This window comes from Hipposideros armiger, unplaced genomic scaffold (assembly GCF_001890085.2).
Source record: "Hipposideros armiger isolate ML-2016 unplaced genomic scaffold, ASM189008v1 scaffold_378, whole genome shotgun sequence".
NCBI classification, from domain to species: Eukaryota; Metazoa; Chordata; class Mammalia; order Chiroptera; family Hipposideridae; genus Hipposideros; species Hipposideros armiger.
This window is the reverse complement of record NW_017731728.1, coordinates 1,230,051-1,247,868: the sequence shown is the minus strand read 5'-3', so window position 1 is coordinate 1,247,868 and position 17,818 is coordinate 1,230,051. Positions and strand designations below refer to the sequence as shown.

The 17,818-nt window shown below is 47.9% G+C and overlaps 2 protein-coding genes across 2 annotated transcripts in view; one reads left to right on the top strand and one right to left on the bottom strand.

Moving 5' to 3' along the window:
- Positions 1-3,876, bottom strand: part of TSACC (TSSK6 activating cochaperone) — a 5,305-nt gene extending 1,429 nt beyond the window's left edge. The window contains 3 exon segments of the mRNA XM_019662499.1: positions 460-582; positions 2,902-2,965; positions 3,757-3,876. Of these exon segments, the coding sequence (XP_019518044.1) occupies positions 460-582; positions 2,902-2,935 (157 nt within the window). The 5' untranslated portion in view covers positions 2,936-2,965; positions 3,757-3,876.
- Positions 3,877-3,937: 61 nt separating this feature from the next.
- On the top strand, positions 3,938-17,577 carry CCT3 (chaperonin containing TCP1 subunit 3). Its single transcript, XM_019662615.1, has 14 exons — positions 3,938-4,192; positions 6,024-6,085; positions 6,743-6,793; positions 6,885-6,947; positions 7,709-7,805; positions 10,134-10,251; positions 12,333-12,519; positions 13,191-13,340; positions 14,103-14,235; positions 14,416-14,497; positions 15,501-15,681; positions 16,263-16,508; positions 16,790-16,921; positions 17,256-17,577. Exons 1-14 carry the CDS (start codon positions 4,162-4,164, stop codon positions 17,358-17,360), a joined length of 1,638 nt encoding a protein of 545 aa, XP_019518160.1. The 5' UTR covers positions 3,938-4,161; the 3' UTR covers positions 17,361-17,577.
- Positions 17,578-17,818: the final 241 nt, after the last annotated feature.

The following is a 17,818-nucleotide window of genomic DNA, read 5'->3' as shown; positions in this document are numbered from 1 at the left end:
GAGCGCAATGATGGTGCCAACTTGGGCCAGTGAAGCAACGTCCTCCACAACTAGACTGAAGAACAAAACAACAGCAGCTTGTCTGTTCCCCTTCCTCCAATTCCCCAACACTGTTCCCATCCCCCCAATTCCCCAATAAAAAATCTTTAAAAAAAAAAAAAAGAAACGGAGCTAATGGTTACTATTTCCTCCCCTGGCCACCGTTTAACGAACATTACTAGCAAGCAACAGAATTTTCATCTCAGTCCTGCCTAGTCTAGTGGGAGTGCTAACAAGCAAGGAACAGTAGAATCAGGAAGAAATCAGCAGAGCTGACTAATCAGTAAGCTACCAATGAAACACCTAGAGGTGCCCTGACCCGGAGTTGGCCCCCATCAGTCGGGGACAGCTCAGGCCATCTCCTCTGTGCTTGGCCCCACCTGGCTGAGTCCACCTGGGAAGCCTTCCCTGCACCCTTACCTGAGTGCAGTTTTGTTGTCTGGATGTTCAGGAAAGTAGCTGGTGAGGAACTTGCTTGAAGGTTAATAAAGCTGGGGGAGGGTCTGGCGCGACAGAGAGGCACAGCATCACCTTCCTCTTTGGCTGGAATACAATCAGAGGCACAAGTATTCAGCTCATCCCGGCAAGGGACGGCCTTTCTAATCAGATCCCTGCAGCTGGACTACCAGCGCGGGGGGCCGAGGCTCTGCCCTGAGTCACTTCAAGGAAAGTTCTATAAGGCACACAACAGAGAAACCAGAGTGGGCCGAAGAGGAACCAAGCAGAGGGTGTGGGATAAGCTAAAATCTCACCAGCTTCCCTTTTACAAACTCTTGTTACATGTGCTTCACGTTCACCAGTGTGCTAGAGCCTACAGCACACATGAGGTGTCTAAGACGCAGTTTCCTAGGTGCTTAGTATCTGATTAGCGGGACAATCCCAATGCTGAGGAGATGGTGATATCAACACAGGGACACAGACAACGAGTCTGACAGTCCAGGGTGGAAGTAAGGCCTCCTATCTTTTAGTTGTACTAAGTATGTGAGTAAATGTGAAAATGAATGTTTTTTGAAAAGGGGGAAGAGATTAGGATGAGAGGACTCCAGGCAGGTGGAGGATGTTTATTGGACCTTCAACACAGGAAACTTCTGATGAGTGGAAAAGGTATTTCAAGTGGAGACAAAAGGATCGGAGAGCAAAGGGACGGACGTAAGCATTTCGCCAGAATGACGAGCCCTGGGAAACTGGCCAGAATTAGGGGTAGGGAGGTGGGAAGGCAGGATGGGCCACGCAAGACCCACTACAACAGCGAGTCGGGGATTTTAGGCTTTCGCCTGAACACAGTGGAAAGCCTTTGAACCGTTTAGGATTAGAAAGTATGATTAAAATTGAATTTTAATTAATCTATAGGTATTAACATGGGTTGGACATTGGAAGAAGTTCTTAAATGGGAAAATAGAGAACATTTGGCAAAAATAGTTAAGTTAGAAGGAAAAATTGATTTGTTGGAAGATGATGATGAGTCCTATTGAAGACATGTAATTTTTGTCTACTGAACAACCCTTCCTCTGGGAAATGATCCTGTCCCCAGATTCCAGGCCACACTGGTGGGGCTGCATCAAGGCCCTCTACCCAACAAAAGAGAGCACGTGACCCAGTCATTATCCCATCCTCCTTGGCAACTGTGACTGGTCCAAGGGGAAAGGACAGGGGATAAGTTGGGCTGGAGTCATTCTCTGGGATCGATATCTGGATTCTGTGTCAGAGAAGCTTGCTTGCTTCTCAGGTGCTGTGCTGCGGAGATGTAACGTTGGGGCCAATGAACGCTACAGGATTTGGCCATCGTGTCAGGGGACACAGGTACAAGTAAGAGACGAGAAACCAGGAGGGAGATGGATAGACAGAACCCTCAGGCACTGCACCCCGGTTCCAGGGCCCGAGGCCCTGCTTTTTGCAGCTTTTCTTCCTGTTCTGTGACTGTCTCAGCCTCCTTCCCGACTGCACCAGCCTCTGAATTTCTGACTAGACAATAACAGCGGATGAGGTTGGGAAGAAGCAAAAGGAGGCAGAACAGAATAATGATAAAAATAATGAAAAAAGGGGCCGGCCGAGTGGCTCAGTTGGTTAAGAGCTCGCTCAAGAGTTTGAGCTCTGAGCAACAGCAGTTTGATGCCTGGCCCGAGCTGAGCTGCCACTGAGCTGCCAAAAGGTGGCAGGATGGCTCAGCTACAAATAAAAATAAAAAGATAATGAAAAAGGGTGCTTTCCATACATTATCTCATAAAATTGTCATAATGGCCCTATGAAGTCAGTAGCTTTAGCCACATTTTATTTGAGGAAACTGAAGTTAGGAAATTCGCTCCAGATTCCACAATTAGCTTGTGGCAGTGCTGGAAATAAATCCAGGCCTGTCAATTCCAAAGTCATGCTCATGCTCGCTGCACAACACGCTCTGTGCCAAGAGCTAGTTCACTGATGTCCAAGCTATGACATAGCAGGCCTCTCAGATAAAGTACTCGACTCCACCCATGGTTAAGTAGGTAGACAGATGGCCTCGGGCATTTCTCTGGCCACCAGTGGAGCTGCCCTGCTCAAACTGAGTTATCTGTTCACTCTAGATGACACTATGTCTTCTGGTACCCTGTACATAAAGGCTTGTTCTAAGTATTAAGAGAAGACACAAAGGAAGAATACTATACTCATTCAACACATAATTATTGAACACTTATAATTTAACAGGTCCTGTTCTAGGTGCTGGGAATACAGCCATGTTCCCATGTAATGGGAAATGCAGAACAAAAACAAATACTTCCCAATTCACCAAGTAACAGGAAAAAAAAACCAACTAGAATAATTTCCCCAAATGCGGGGCAATGAAGGTCTGGCTTTTAAGGGAGCGGAAGCAAGGCCTCCGACACACACCTTTTCTGTTAGGATGGCCAGCACGGTGTTCCATCTGAGCACCAACAGATGTGTTTCCTGATGCCTGGAAAGAAACATAGGGTCATGGGATCAACAACCACGCTATTATTTTACTGTTGACCGTTTCGTAAGTTCTCTCCAGCACATTTCAGGCTGTTCCGATTTGGGGAAGAAAACGTGTGAAAGGGTGTATTCTTCTATTTCATGGCCAAATGTAAGTGACTCTTCTTGGATTGTTTGTACTCTCCTGGTCCCTTCATTAGTTTGGAACACAGCTGTTTCCATTATTATTGCTTCTTTTTTTTCTGGACAAAATAGTAATTCAACCAAACCCAAACCTTAAGAGTCTCCTACGAACGGGCAATTACTCCAGTAAGGTAATTTAAAAGCTCTGACTCCGGTCATCTCTAATGGACCAGCCGTTGAGTGGATGTCAAGAGGGCAGGGGAGGCAACGGGCGTGGAGAAAAGAAAATCTCAAAGCCCTACGAGGAACCCTTGAGGAAATGTTTTGGATGGACTAACTCGGAGGGGGGGGGGGTGTGGAACCATCGCTCTCTGGTACCGCTCACAGCTTCAGTCAGTAGAAAGAATTTGCCTAAGAAAGGTAAGGTCCCCGCACAGCAAGGAGTCCAGAGGAAATAAACCACAACTCCCAGCATGCCCGACAGGACTACAACTCCCACGTCACCCGCAGCCAACCCGCCAGGTCTTCCCTCAACTGCCGGTTGAAGTCCCGCCCGTTTACCCCTCCCCGTAGCTAAGGCTGGGCGAAAGAATGGTGGCAACTGCCACGCCTTTCTTGATCTTCGCGGCCTGAGAAGAACTGGGGTGCAAGCCAGTCTAATGACATCACCTGCGGTGTTAATTGAAAGCCACAACCCCAGCGTCCTCCCTTGTAGTTGAAACACGCGCAGCGGCGTGCCGGCCAACTGCCCGAGCCTTGGCGCTTGCGCCGAAGTTCGCGCCGCACGCGGCCGGGAGCGGCCACCCTATTGCGCAAGCGCCGTTTCCATCCTCGCGCGCTCTCTATCAAGCTTGCCCTGCCGTTCTTGCGTAGGGGGCGGGGATGAGAATCCCAATTGGCTTGTTTTCGTGCCGGTCAGTGAGGCGGGTGCGCTGATTGGCGGAGGCCCGGGAAGTAGCGGGTTTAGGTGTAAGCCCCGAGGAGGCAGCGTTTTCTGGGCTTCTCTCAGGTTCTCTCTCCAGAAGCTTCTGCCGGTTCCCCAGCTCTGGGTACCGGGCTCCGCATCGCGCCGCCATGATGGGCCATCGTCCCGTGCTCGTGCTCAGTGAGTTGTGGGGAAGCCGGGGGAGGGACCCCGTTTTCGCTCCTCGTGGGTCTGCACTTTTCAGGGCTGCCCCAGCCCAGCCCAGCCCCGCCGTGGTCCGGCCACTGAGCCCTCCGGTCATCCTCATTTTGGAAGCCCCGTCTCCCGCTCTCCTGTCATCCCTCAGCCCGCTCCGCTGTCTTCACAAACGCAAACTGACCTTGCCCTCTCCGAGCCCCTTGTCTCCACGGCGACTCGCCCCCACCCGGCCTGCCCTTCGCCCCCTGCCCCCTTCCATGCGTGATTTTCAGCGTGGGAAACGGAGAAGGGTTTTTTGGCTTGGCCTCGCCTTCCAGCCTTGGTCTCTCTCTCAGTAGCGGGCATGGCCTCGGCCAAATCGCTTCAGTGTTTCCATTTGTGGTGTTGGGGTGAACGGTACTGCCCCCGTAGAATCGTGGGGATCAAATGAGATAAGGAGCCAAACAGCAGGTGGTGTATGTATCCTCGGTCACTTTTCGGCCACAGCCCTCCTGAATTTCCGCCCCGCAGCCCCTCCCTGCCCCTGAAGCTCCGTTTCCCTCCCCATTGGTCTGTCGGAGATGGGATGACTCCCTTAGTGTCGCCTGCGTGGTCATCCTTGCCACCAACCAACTTTGAGTTTTCCCAAATTTCCTTACTGGTTCTCCTGAGCCTTGGGAACATCCCCCGTTTCTTTCTGGCCGATGAGCCCCTCGTCCATTGTGTGTGTCCGTTCAGTGTGTCGCCTCTGGGCCATCAGCGGACCGCCTAAGCGGCCCACCTCGCCGTAGCTGCTCCTGTATCCCGAATGCCGTTCAGAGGTTTCAACCGTTTTCTCTACACCTGGGAAGATAACTATTTGCAAAGGGGGGGGGGGGGAAATTGGCTTAACCAGAAAAACACTTAAACTTTTTCTGATGAATCCATGCGAAAGGTTCGCGCAGGGTGTTACTCACCGCTGCCTGAAATAGGCATCTAAAGCGTTGAGAGTTGTGAATGTTTAGATTGGATGAGATTTAAATAGTAGGCGAGGAATGTATAATTTGGAGAGGGGAAGGAGATGAGCGTGCGTTGGTTTGGGGATAGACGGCTGGCTTGTCTGCACTGAGGGCCCTGGGGTGAGCGGTGCATTTTGAAGCCTGTTTCAGATCTGCGTTTCCCCCTGGCCTCCGTGGCTGTAACCCAGGGGGCTCCCTGTCAGAATGGGTGGCAGCTCTTACTGATGGTAAATGGGCCACTGAGGCTTTCTTACTATAGCCGTGCCTTGAGTGGCAGTAGCTTGCAAACTGGGACTCAGCCGAAGCGTGTTCTCGTTCCACAGCACACTGGGGGGGCACTATCCGTAATTATGCTGCGACTATCAAGGGTGTGATTCTCCCTCTCCAAGCAGGAAAATATCGAACCCCCAAACTCCCTTTTATATAAAGCAGTGATTTGTGCTTTTTTAGGGTCACCGGCCTTTTGAGAATCGGATGAGAGGCCACAGATCCTTTTCCCAGACGAAGCTCCCATTTTCTCGTATAATCTCAGGGGTTTCACTTTGCCACTGAGGCCTATGCGTGAATCTCAGGTTATGAATCCATGCTGTCAATACATGGATGTTTGGTTAGAGGGAAAGTGATAACCAAGATCCCAAAGTTGAAGCATTATCGGTTGCTTCTAACCGTTTTTTGAGGTGTAATTCTACAATAAGTTGCACATATTTAAAGTGTACAATTTGATCAGCTTTGATCTACGTATACACCTATGAAACCTATGTATTTGTTTCTATTTTCAAAAGTCAGGATTATATACAATGGGACAATCCTGCGCTGTTGTCTTTTATCTATTTTAGGCCAGAACACAAAGCGTGAATCTGGAAGAAAAGTCCAATCTGGAAACATCAATGCCGCCAAGGTAGCCTATCGGTGAAATTGTTTAAAGTGTGGTGGTTTTCCTCCAGCTGCCTTCTCTAGTATTTCTGTATCTGTTTGCAGTTAGAGGAAAAGTCGGCATCCCTTCTTTCAGGTCATTTCCTGGATAGTGGTAGAGAGAAGGAAGCCCTCTCTCTGCATTAGGCCTAAGCACCTTCTCGGATTGACGTAATTCCACTGCTGTGTATGTTCTGTTATAATAATATCCTATTTGTGTCTGTCTGTTAGACTGAGTTAGTTACTTGCGGGGAAGCACTGTATGTATTCCCTCGTGTATCCCTAGTGCCCACTGTAGAGCCCAGATAGGTATTCAGTATCTTTGGAATAAAAAGCCCTGGGTCTGGTTTAGCATGGTGTGGCCGTCACTGTCATGGAAAGAAATGCTAAGACATGGACTTCCATTTATCTGGACTGCTGGGAAACCAAAGCTCTGGAAGGCATGTCCCCGTTTTTCTTGTGAAAAGTCATATCTTTCTGCCGCCACCCTGAACGCATTCCCAAAGGGGAAAACAAAACGGAATCTGGCCACATGGCGTGCAGCATCTAAGGTGCTTGCCTACCCCACTCTGGGGGTCACTCGTGCCCCTTTCCTAACTGTCCTCTGGCTTGTGCTTATGCGTTTATATTTCCTTTCCACTAGACCATTGCCGATATCATCCGAACATGTTTGGGACCCAAGTCCATGATGAAGGTAGGCTTATCTCTTACTGAAAGCCTTGGGCTACAGAGTTTCCCTTCCTGTGATCTGGAAAACTTAAATATAACTTTTGCTTTTGTCCTAGATGCTTTTGGACCCAATGGGAGGCATTGTGATGACCAATGATGGCAATGCCATTCTTCGAGAGGTGTGACCTTTCATTATGCTTTAACACCTTTATAAGGGACCTGTAAAGATATATAGATGATGACTAGTTTCTTAGGGCTGCTGGAACAAATTACCAGAAACTGGGAGGCTTTAAACAGCAAAAATTTATTCTCTAGACTGGAGGCTACAAATCTGAAATCAAGGTGTCAGCAAAGCCGTGCTCCTTCTGAAGGCTCTAGGGGAGGGTCCTTCTTGGCCTCTTCTAGTTTCCGAAGGCTGGTCTTGGCCTTGGCCATCAGATATCCTTGGCCTTCCTTGGCTTGTGAACTCAGCCTGCTTCTCATTTGTCATGTGGCAGTCTCCTGTGTCTCTTACTATAAGGACATCAGTGGTTGGAGTTAGGGCGTACACTAATTCCGTATGACCTCATCTTAACTTGATTACATCTTCAATGACCCTATTTCCAAATACAGTCACATTTATAGTTTCCAGCGGGTAGGACTTCATGTCTTTTTGGAGGACACAATTCAACCACAATAGTGGTACTCCCAGTAATATTGTAAAAGATACTGTTCTGTTCTCAGAACAGTCAGCATAATACATTTTCCCCAAAAGGAAAGGGACTTGGAAAGGTGGTTTACTTAGATATTTTGGGGGCCACTTTTAATCGTTCGAGCTGTGGTAAAACAAGGGAAAAGGGACTAAGTATGGAAGCAAGGAGCTTAAGGGTTAGGGTCACACAGTGGTAAGAGGGGCGTGAATGGTGTTGAGTCTAGTGGCAAGCTACATGTTTCTTTTCAGATTCAAGTTCAGCATCCAGCAGCCAAGTCCATGATTGAAATTAGCCGGACGCAGGATGAAGAGGTTGGAGATGGGACCACATCAGTAATTATTCTTGGTAAGAGAAGAATGGAAGGTTGATAAAATTAGATTGAAACTTGAAGATTTTTGCCAGAAATAATGTCTGTGTCGTATTTTAAGAAGGACATTGTTACCAATCCACTAATTACAGATATTAAATAACTTGTTAATTACCTACGTATTTCCTTCAACTGAGTATAAAACATTCATCAATAGCATAGGATGAGCTGTGTAAATCTGGTCGAATAAAATACGGTCGATTTTTGTTAGAGTAAGCAATGTTCTATGAAGTCGCCACAAACTGAATTAGCGAAGGCTAAACCTAGGGGAAATACGGGATTAGGTTCCCGCGAGCCTCTGGTCACATTCTTCAATTGAGAAATATATACCTTATTTTATGTGTTGTAGTAAACACACTTTTATCTAATAATATTGTTGGTTCATTAACATTGAGCTCGTGGCCAGTAGCACTACAACTCTTGCCTAAACAAAGCTTATCTAATGATTTCTCTGTAAGACACGTCACAGCTTTGTTCCATTTAGGAAAACTAGACCACACTTTAGTGCTACACTTGGGGGCCATTTTGAACAGTGAAATCACCAACAAAATGCACAAAAATGTGAAAAACGTGGTACCAAATGTACCACGCAAAGGAGGCTTGTTTATAGGGAGAGTTAAAGCAAGGCAGAGCGTTGTCTTCTTCAGCCTCACCTAGGAATGTATTGCTTGGGCGACTCAAACGTTTCGTCTGCTCAGGTCTTACCACGAAAGTGCTGCGGATACCTGTTTGGGGTAACAACCTTAAGCGAGGAGTCAAAGTGGCACATGGACTCTTGAGAATGAGTCTCGACCACACAGGTTTTAATGAATAATCTTTCTGCTTCCTATAGGATCGTAAAGGGTCACTTCTGCAAACTTGGCATATTGCTTTTATTTGTTGTGTACACTGTAAGTTGGTGAAATTTCTATAATCGAAACATTCAGTTTTAAAAATCTGATTGCAACAGCACATTGTTAGGAAATGAGAAAACCACCATATTTTACGGTGCCAATTTATAGTGTCGGCCCACATGCCTAAAAGAGTCCTTACAATAAAATTATTATATGAACTTCTTAAAAGTGACATTTTTAACTCTAGAATGCCTTTGCTGTATTTTTGAGAATGGTGAGCTGGGTGGAAAATTTGCATGAGCCACCACCAACTAGTCCATCTTTAGACTAATTCTTTTGAGGATTGAGAATTACATATGCCAGTTCTGTAGTTTGAAAACAACTTGGGAGGATGAAAGCGGGAGGAAAGACTTCATATGCTTTCTCACTTTTTTTTGGTAGATGAGCTGTAGATGTCAGGTAGAATTTCCTAGCTGCAGTTTTAGTTGACTCTCCTGGAGATACTAGATAGGTTAAGTATCCATGAGTCTGAGCGTCTCAGGTATAGGTTTCTTTTTTAAAAGAAGAAAAACTACCATCTCTAAAGACATCTTTCTTCCCTGTTCCTGTTCCGACTGTCCGCCCTTTAACAGGGCACATCCTTCCTAAGTGAACTTAGTCAAGCTCTTTTTTATTTGATTATCTTTCTTTTAATATAGATGATGGTCACTTAGGAGTTGGTATAAAGTATTGAATTCAAACATTTGGGCACATGTCAAAGCATGCATGTGAACTTTGGCACGTGTAAATTTTTTATATGTGTAAATTTTTAAAATTAGTGCCTCTGGGGAAGTAGTACAAGCAATCTGTACAAAAGGCTTTTTGTGACCAAAAAAAAAAATCACATTTCTCTTGTTAAACTTTAGGGGGTTTTGTTTGTTTGTTTTTAAGAAACAAGCTTTTGCATGTGGGCATCTATATTATGTAGTGTATGTGTGTGTATTAATTATAAAGTAAAGACAAATTTTAAAAGGACATTTTACCAATAATCCCTCAACCAGAGGGTAAATTTTGTTCATTTTTGTGAGTGTTCTTCCAAGTGAAAGGTTTTGTGTGTTTTATTTGTTTTTAGTACCAGAAGTTTGCATGTTAGTTGTTGAGATAAGTCAATTTTCTGTTACGTGTTTTTCTATTTTAGTCTTTGGAAAAATTTTCCTTTTGTTTAGAAAACCAGTAACAAACATTTAGTTAGAAAGATCAAGAGAATAAGTAAAACCTCGGATCAATCTTTGATCATTTAAAATATGTGCGATGAGGATAGTTTCTTTATGAATTGGCTTGTACAGAGTGTAAAATTGGGAATGGTATTAGCCAAATGGTCTGTGTTTGGGGAGAATTTATTTTAGGAAGAAAGGTGTCTTTAGAAGTGTAATGAAGTTGCCTTGATACCCGGATGCTTTTTAAGACGTCATTGTGGTGTGTGTCATTTTTCAGCGGGGGAGATGCTGTCCGTGGCTGAGCACTTCCTGGAGCAGCAGATGCACCCAACAGTGGTGATCAGTGCTTACCGAAAGGCCCTGGATGATATGATCAGCACCCTTAAGAAGATCAGGTACTGGGGGGCAAGGAGGCAAAGCGGCCATGGGGAGCCTGGAAGACTGGTCTGTTCTTAGGCGGTGAAGGAAGGCCAGCCATGTCACACACACAGTGCTTATACCCTGTGTCATTTGTGAGAAGGGGAAACGGGGTAGAGCAAAGTGAAGAGAAGGATAAAGAAAATAAAAGCTTTAGAAAATGGCGAAGGATACAAATAAAAGCTAGATTTAATTCTTCAGAACATTTTGGTTACATGCTGTCTTCTGGTTCCCATGTTAGGCACTTCCATGGGAAATGTGTAGTGCGTAAGATAAACCTTCCTTCCAAGAGCCAAGACTCTGGTGGGGAGGATGAGTTAAGGAATTAGATCACTGGAATTATTCAGGACTTAAAATATCCTGCCAGCATGTGTGACTATAATTGAGTCGGTACTCTCATACAGCGTTGTGAAGGATGGTGGCCAGCAGTTTACCATTAAAATAAAAAAGACGGACTGAAAGTGCGACTTGAATCCCATGTAGTAATCGAAGAACTTCCTGTTAGTCGTCTTGCTGAGTGCTAACAGGGTAAGGGAAGGCATGCAGAAATGCAGGACTTTACACAACACAACTTTTTTTAATTAAAATTTTTTCTCTAAAAAGTAAAACCTATAATGTTCTACCTTTTCATGTGGTTGGGTCATGGATACATAAGTGTCTAGTAATTTCGGGAGCTTTGTGTTGTACTGCCTGCTGTAATAAGCCACAGCATGTGATAATGCCTCTATCTGGTGCTCTTAGGGAATGAGGTGTTTAAGTGTAGAGATGCCCAAAGGATTTATTGAGTAAGGAGCTGAATCGTTAGAAAGTTTTTCTTTTTATCCAGCAATAACTGCATGCATATCTTAGATAATTCTTTTGGAGCTATTGCTGCTTCCCTAAAATGCAATTCAACAATATTTAATGATTGTTTATTATGTGCCTTACACCATTACCAAAGGGATTCAGCAGTATGTGAAAATGTGGACCACATGGCATCCCAGGACTTTACAGTTTCATTTTTTTTTTTTTTTTAAGATTTTACTGGGGGTTTGGGGGAGGGGAATAGTGTTGGGGAATTGGGGCAGGGGACCAGCCAAGTTGTTGTTCTTCAGTCTTTGTTGTGGAGGATACCAGTCGCCATCTGGCTTCCCTTCAGCAGCTCGTGGCCTCTAAGCTCAAGGTGCTGTGTTCAATCTTAGTTACGGCTGGACGTAGCCACCATCCCTTGTGGGAGTTGAACCAGCAGCCTTGTTAAGAGTGCACGTTCTATCCACTGAGTCACCTGGGCGGCAGCTCAGCTCAAGGTGCTGAGTTCAGTCTTAGTTGCAGGTGGGCATAGCCCACCATGGAACAGGCAATCTTGTTGTTACACCAGCTGAGCCATCCTGCCACCTGTTGGCAGCTCAGCGACAGCTCATCTTGGGCACAGTGTCACTGGCCCATATGGGAATCGAACTGGCGGCCCTGTTGGCTCAGAGCTCGCGCTCTTAAGCCAACACTTAACCAACTGAGCCACTTGCCCGGCCCCTACAGTTGCATTTTATGGTTCTAAGCAGTCTCACAGTGGACAAGTTGATCATTTTGTTAGGGGAGACTAACATAGAAACAGTAAACCCTGGTGCACCGTGTGTTCTTAAGATACCAGATGGAGCAGAATAAGATGTCTTAAGGATGGTAGAGATCGGGGCCGATTACCAAGAGGAACTCAAAATTGACTAGGGATGGGGCTTCAAAGACCAAATGTGTCTTGACCCACGTTGTAAAGTTGGAGCGTGTATTTGGTTGAAGCCGAAGGTAAAGAACGTATTTTACCATTAGATGTGAGTGTGGAGAGGTGTCAGGCATGGGAACACATTACCGGGGATTTGAGACGCCTCCCAGGGGTGGGTTAGCTGCCATCTTGCCGAAAGGCAGAGGGATGGGACCAGATTACTTCTTGACATTGCTCACTTTCCTGCAAAGGAAGATTGCCCTGCTTCTGCCTGCTGGGTCATGAGACTCACTGAGATGGAGAGGAGGGACTTGCTTGAATGTCCAAGGTTCCCCTGAGCATGTCACACGGTCTTCTTTTCTCCAGCACCCCCGTCGACACCAGCAACCGAGATACGATGCTGAACATAATCAACAGCTCCATCGCCACCAAAGCCATCAGTCGGTGGTCCTCTCTGGCCTGCACCATCGCCCTGGATGCCGTCAAAACTGTGCAGTTTGAGGAGAATGGCCGGAAGGAGATTGACATCAAGAAATATGCAAGGGTGGAAAAGGTAAGCTCTCCCAACCAGTACTTGGGGACAGATTGTTTCCTTGCATGCCATCCCGCTTTTGGAGGAAATAGGTTTAAATAGTTAATCAGAACTAGGAAGAAGAATATTTGCTGCGTAGAAAACAAAAACTTGTAAAAGGGGGTATTCCTGCAATAATTGCGTTACTGTCACTATTGTCAGTACACATGGCTCAGGGACTAGGGAAAGGCTTATTGGTGTCTCCATGTCCGTATCAGCCACTTGGTCAGGATACAAACAAGGTTCTACAGAATACTGTTAGTAAACCCCAGAAGTTCCTCCATCTCCCTGCTAATTTAAGATCCAAAAGTAGCATTAATAGCTTGTGGCCAGTAGATGGAGCCCCACGCCTAAATTTCTGTGGGAATATCTTTCAGGAAGTAGAAGAGACCTGACCCCCTGTATTGAATCTTTGTCAACTGCTGAACTTCTGTGAGTCTCAGCTGACCTTCAGCTTAGGTGTCATGGCCCAACATTGGTGTGCTTCCTAGAGGGAGAAAACGTGATTGCAGCAGTACTTGTTTTTGAGGTTCATGGAAGAAAGATACTTTAGAAACCCGAAATAGTGGTCCTTTGGGGAAGAGCAGCGTCTGGGAAAGCAGCTGAGAAATTGCCTCCTGCCGGCTGTGGATTAAAGCGGGTCTTTTGCACAGATACCTGGGGGCATCATTGAAGACTCGTGTGTCTTACGTGGGGTCATGATTAACAAAGATGTGACCCACCCGCGGATGCGACGCCATATCAGAAACCCGCGTATTGTGCTGCTGGACTCGTCTCTGGAGTACAAGAAGGGGGAGAGCCAGGTAAGGGTCCTGGCCTGTTTCTGAGCTGACGTGAGAATGGATGCCTCGTCGGTGCTGATCACGTGCCTGCTCTGTCAGCCACTGACCTTGGTGTGAGGTCTCTGATTCTTACAACAACCCTTTAAAACTGTTGATTGTGACTTCCATTTCACAGAGGAGGGATCTGACATTCATAGAAGTTAGGTTAATCGCTTGAGGAACACAGCTGGTACTGGCCGAATCAGGGTTTGAACCCAGCTGTGTTTGGCATCTGTTCCACACTCCCATGCCACCTTTCCTAATGCATCATTCAGACAGACAGGAGGAGTTAATGTCACTTCGAAGGGCTAGGGGAGAATTTGCAGAGGGTGGAGGTTCACGGGGCTCCATCACCCTTGGGTAAAACAAGGTGATTGATTGGAGCTTATTAAACAAGAATTGGGAGCCAGAACCAGTGGATTGGTGGGAGAGGTCAGACCCAGAACTACTGTGCTCACTGACAGGCTAGAGGTGACACTGAACTGGGTGGTCACAGACGGAGGCGACGGTCTCCACTGATTGCCCTGTGACTTTGAACTCCAGTTACTCTATGCTTAAATGAAGGAGTTGAAAGTGGGTGATTGCTAGAGCTAAATTGGGTCCCAGAGGTATGAGGGTCATGGCTCTAACATTATTCTCACTCGCGCTTCTGGGACACGGGCGAAGGCTGCATGCGGGGGCGGAGGGGTTCCTGGAGAACTTCCCCAGGCCAGGGCTTGTCAGTGACGTGCCCTCACCACGCAGACTGACATTGAGATCACGCGAGAGGAAGACTTCACCCGAATCCTCCAGATGGAAGAAGAGTACATCCAGCAGCTCTGCGAGGACATCATCCGTCTGAAGCCCGACGTGGTCATCACAGAAAAGGGTGTCTCAGGTGGGCTCTGCTCCTGTCCAGCCTGCCTGCCGTGCACGTGGGAGATGGGCGAGGGTGGGCGGCTGTTTCCTCGCCTGTGGGCGTGGGCGCACATCACAGACGGGATGGTTGGGCTGCACTGAGGACATGAGCCGGACTGGAGTCCTGGCTTTGAGCCGACCCCTCTTCTTGGGTTTGCAGATTTAGCCCAGCACTACCTCATGCGAGCCAATGTCACAGCCATCCGCAGAGTCCGGAAGACAGACAACAATCGCATTGCGAGGTGAGTAGGCCAGGTACTACAACCAAGACACTTCCTTCCCGTGTGGCTTTACAACACGTGTTACCTGAAAAGGTAACCATAGAGGAGACGGTCAGCCAGAGCAGTTACAGGTGGAAATAACCTGAGTTTAGCTGTCTGCCATCTTCAGAAGTCTTTTATCTAGTCCAGCACTTGTCTCCTGCACGCGTCCCTTCTGTGCTGCTCCTAACCTGTAGTGACCAGCTTATGGTTGGAAATCTCCCATCGCTACCTTGGTGTAGGGGTTCCTTACAGAGTAGTCGGTTTTTAACTGGCTCAGAATACAGTTCAGAACAGCTGCTGCTAATGCAGCTTTAGATAGCATTCATGACTTCTGCGCAGGTACCAATCACTTTGAATGCCAATTTTTATTTTGAAAAAGGTAAGTCTACCCTAACGTCGTGTATTATAGATCTAAATCCAATTTTGTGCGTTTGCTGAGCTGAAACGGCTCTGGGCATGTGTGCATGTAGTTGACTTGGTGCCTATGAGTGGGGGCAAAGAGTGGCAAATAAGAAATTAGTCCTACGTTGATTAAAGTTGGGTCAGAATTCGCGTACGTACTTACCTTCCTTGCTTGTCTTGGCATTTTCTTTAGTACAGTCCAATGATTGGCCTTGAGCTCTACCTGGGCAGTCCAAGATGATCTCGATCTAGAAATGATCCTTAGTGGAATGTACTCATTAGATATGCAGAGGAACTCATTTGTGCATTTAGTATCCACAGATATACTTTGAATTAAACTGTACCTGGTCATAGTAGTTGCTTTAGGTATGCACACTTTTATTCATAAAGCCATATTTGTTTACGGACACGTCATGTGCTTGAAAATCTATTTCACTAGGCAGCCAAGACCTCTTGAATTAGGTAGCAATGCTTCCAGCGATCCATGTCTGCCTTGTCCCAGCCACAGACCCCAGGGACTAGAGAGATGGGTAGAAGTATCTGAAATCGTGTGGTTCCTCTCCTCCCCTCCAATCAATAGAGCCTGTGGGGCCAGGATAGTCAGCCGACCTGAGGAACTGCGAGAAGATGATGTTGGGACAGGAGCAGGCCTGTTGGAAATCAAGAAAATCGGAGATGAGTACTTCACGTTCATCACCGAGTGCAAAGACCCCAAGGCCTGTACCATCCTCCTCCGGGGGGCCAGCAAGGAGATTCTCTCGGTGAGTCGGCCTCGGAAGTGAGACTGCCGACGAGGTCATTCCTCCTGGATTTTCCCAGAGGGCCTAAGGTCGCCCTGTGGCCCATGTAGCGCTAGTTAGATGTGTAGCCACAAACATCTGCATCTCCTGCTTGCTTTTCAAGTATATTCACACTCTTATGCGGCAGATTCCAGAACTTTCTCATCTTGCCAAACTGAGGCACTGTATCCACGGAACAGTGACTCATCATCCCCTAGCCCCTGTCAGCCACTGCCTCAACTTTTTATTATTATTATTATTATTTACGTCAGTCCTTAAGTTGACATAGATACTACTTTTTCCTCAGTGAGTTTAAGTAACTTAGCCAAGTCACAGAGCTGGTAAGAAGCCTGACCAGAGGGGCACGTCCTGCTGTGGTGATAGTGCTGTGTCTGTCCCAGGTGATAGCACCGGCCTTGCCCAGGAGGGATTGATTCCAGAGCCCTTTCTCAGTTGCCCTCCTTGGTGGCTCGCTGAACGTGGTGGTCAGGAAGTCCTGCGGCGCCTCCGATCTGTCCCTGGGTCGTCCTGCTGTGGCTCATCCTCCTGTTTGCTTTCCCCAGGAAGTGGAGCGCAACCTGCAGGATGCCATGCAGGTGTGCCGCAACGTCCTCCTGGACCCGCAGCTGGTGCCAGGGGGCGGGGCCTGTGAGATGGCCGTGGCCCACGCCTTGACGGAAAAGTCCAAGGCCATGACTGGGGTGGAGCAGTGGCCGTACAGGGCTGTCGCCCAGGCCCTGGAGGTCATCCCTCGGACCCTCATCCAGAACTGTGGGGCCAGCACCATCCGTCTACTCACCTCCCTTCGGGTGAGTTCTGTCCGCGCTCTCCCTGTGGTGGGGCCGGGGGCTGTGTTCAGCCTAAGAGACTTCACGTCCGTCCGTCCGTCCGGGTTCTCCTTTAAGGCTTGTTCCCTTGGTAGCTCTTCTCCTGGTTTTTGACTTGTTTGCTGTCATGGCCGTTCCCTCTTATCGCCCCTCTTATCGCCCCCTTACCAATCCAGGATTTTGGGTTTAGCTCCTACCTGACGTTCCTTGCCAGCTTGCTTGTTTGCAGCATTTCCCCCTTTAACGACTTGCGCCATCCACAGGCCAAGCACACCCAGGAGAACTGTGAGACCTGGGGTGTCAATGGTGAGACGGGCACTTTGGTGGACATGAAGGAGCTGGGCGTCTGGGAGCCACTGGCTGTGAAGCTGCAGACGTACAAGACAGCAGTGGAGGTGAGGCCCAGGCGTGTGCTGTCCGTTTCCAGATGCCCAGAAGCCCGAGTGTTCAGTCCCTTCTTGAAGGGAAGGTACAGAAGGCAGAGTGTTCCCCAGAGGCCTGCTGAGGAGCCCACCCCTCCCCATCTCCGTCTCACGTAAAGAGCAGGGTCGGGTAGCAGCACCGGCTGTTTCCTGCGTAGTGAGAACTGCATTTTACATTGGAGGCTCTGAAAGGGCAGCTTTTCGATAAAATGGCAGTTACGTGGGCGGAGCTAGGGGGTGATGTCTGCGAGAACCAGTGTCCTTCCCTTCTCTGCTGACCGATTCGGGGCTGTGGTTTCTCTCCTAGACGGCAGTCCTGCTGCTGCGGATTGATGACATCGTCTCAGGCCACAAAAAGAAGGGCGATGACCAGGGCCAGCAAGGCGGGGCTCCTGACGCCGGCCAGGAGTGAGTGGTGGGCAGGCGGCCTCCGCCCAGAGCCAGCAGCCCCCTCCCCGCCAGACTGCCCGGACACTGTGGGCGTCTTTGTTTGGAAGGGATCAGGTGGAGGGGCAGCCCCAGTCCCTCTCTGTCCCGGCTCAGTTTGCAAAAGGCACTGACATGTAATTCTTCTCTATTGTAAGCTTTCCATTTAGTTTGCTTCCGATGATTAAATCTGAGTCATTTGAGACAGTTGTTATGTGTTTTTCAGGCTTGGGTCCTATCTCTGCCTCCTGGCAAAGAGGGAGGAAGCAGGACACCTTGCTGGGGAGGAAGGGAGATGGGAATGAGGTCACCGCGTGTCTCGTTTGCCTTCTGGAAGGAAGGCGTGTTCTTCAGCCTTCTCAGCAGCTGCCGGGTGGGACGCCCTGGAGCTCACAGGATGGTATTACTGTGAAACTTCGAGTGGCAACCACTTTGCACTCATCT

What these genes read in the sequence shown, in the direction of transcription:
- CCT3 (XM_019662615.1), top strand. Translation starts at nt 4,162, where the DNA reads ATGATGGGCCATCGTCCCGTGCTCGTGCTCA. An exon ending in GCAATGCCATTCTTCGAGAG is followed by an intron (nt 6,948 to 7,708) that starts GTGTGACCTTTC and finishes GTTTCTTTTCAG; the next exon opens with ATTCAAGTTCAGCATCCAGC. An exon ending in CCAGCAAGGAGATTCTCTCG is followed by an intron (nt 15,682 to 16,262) that starts GTGAGTCGGCCT and finishes TGCTTTCCCCAG; the next exon opens with GAAGTGGAGCGCAACCTGCA.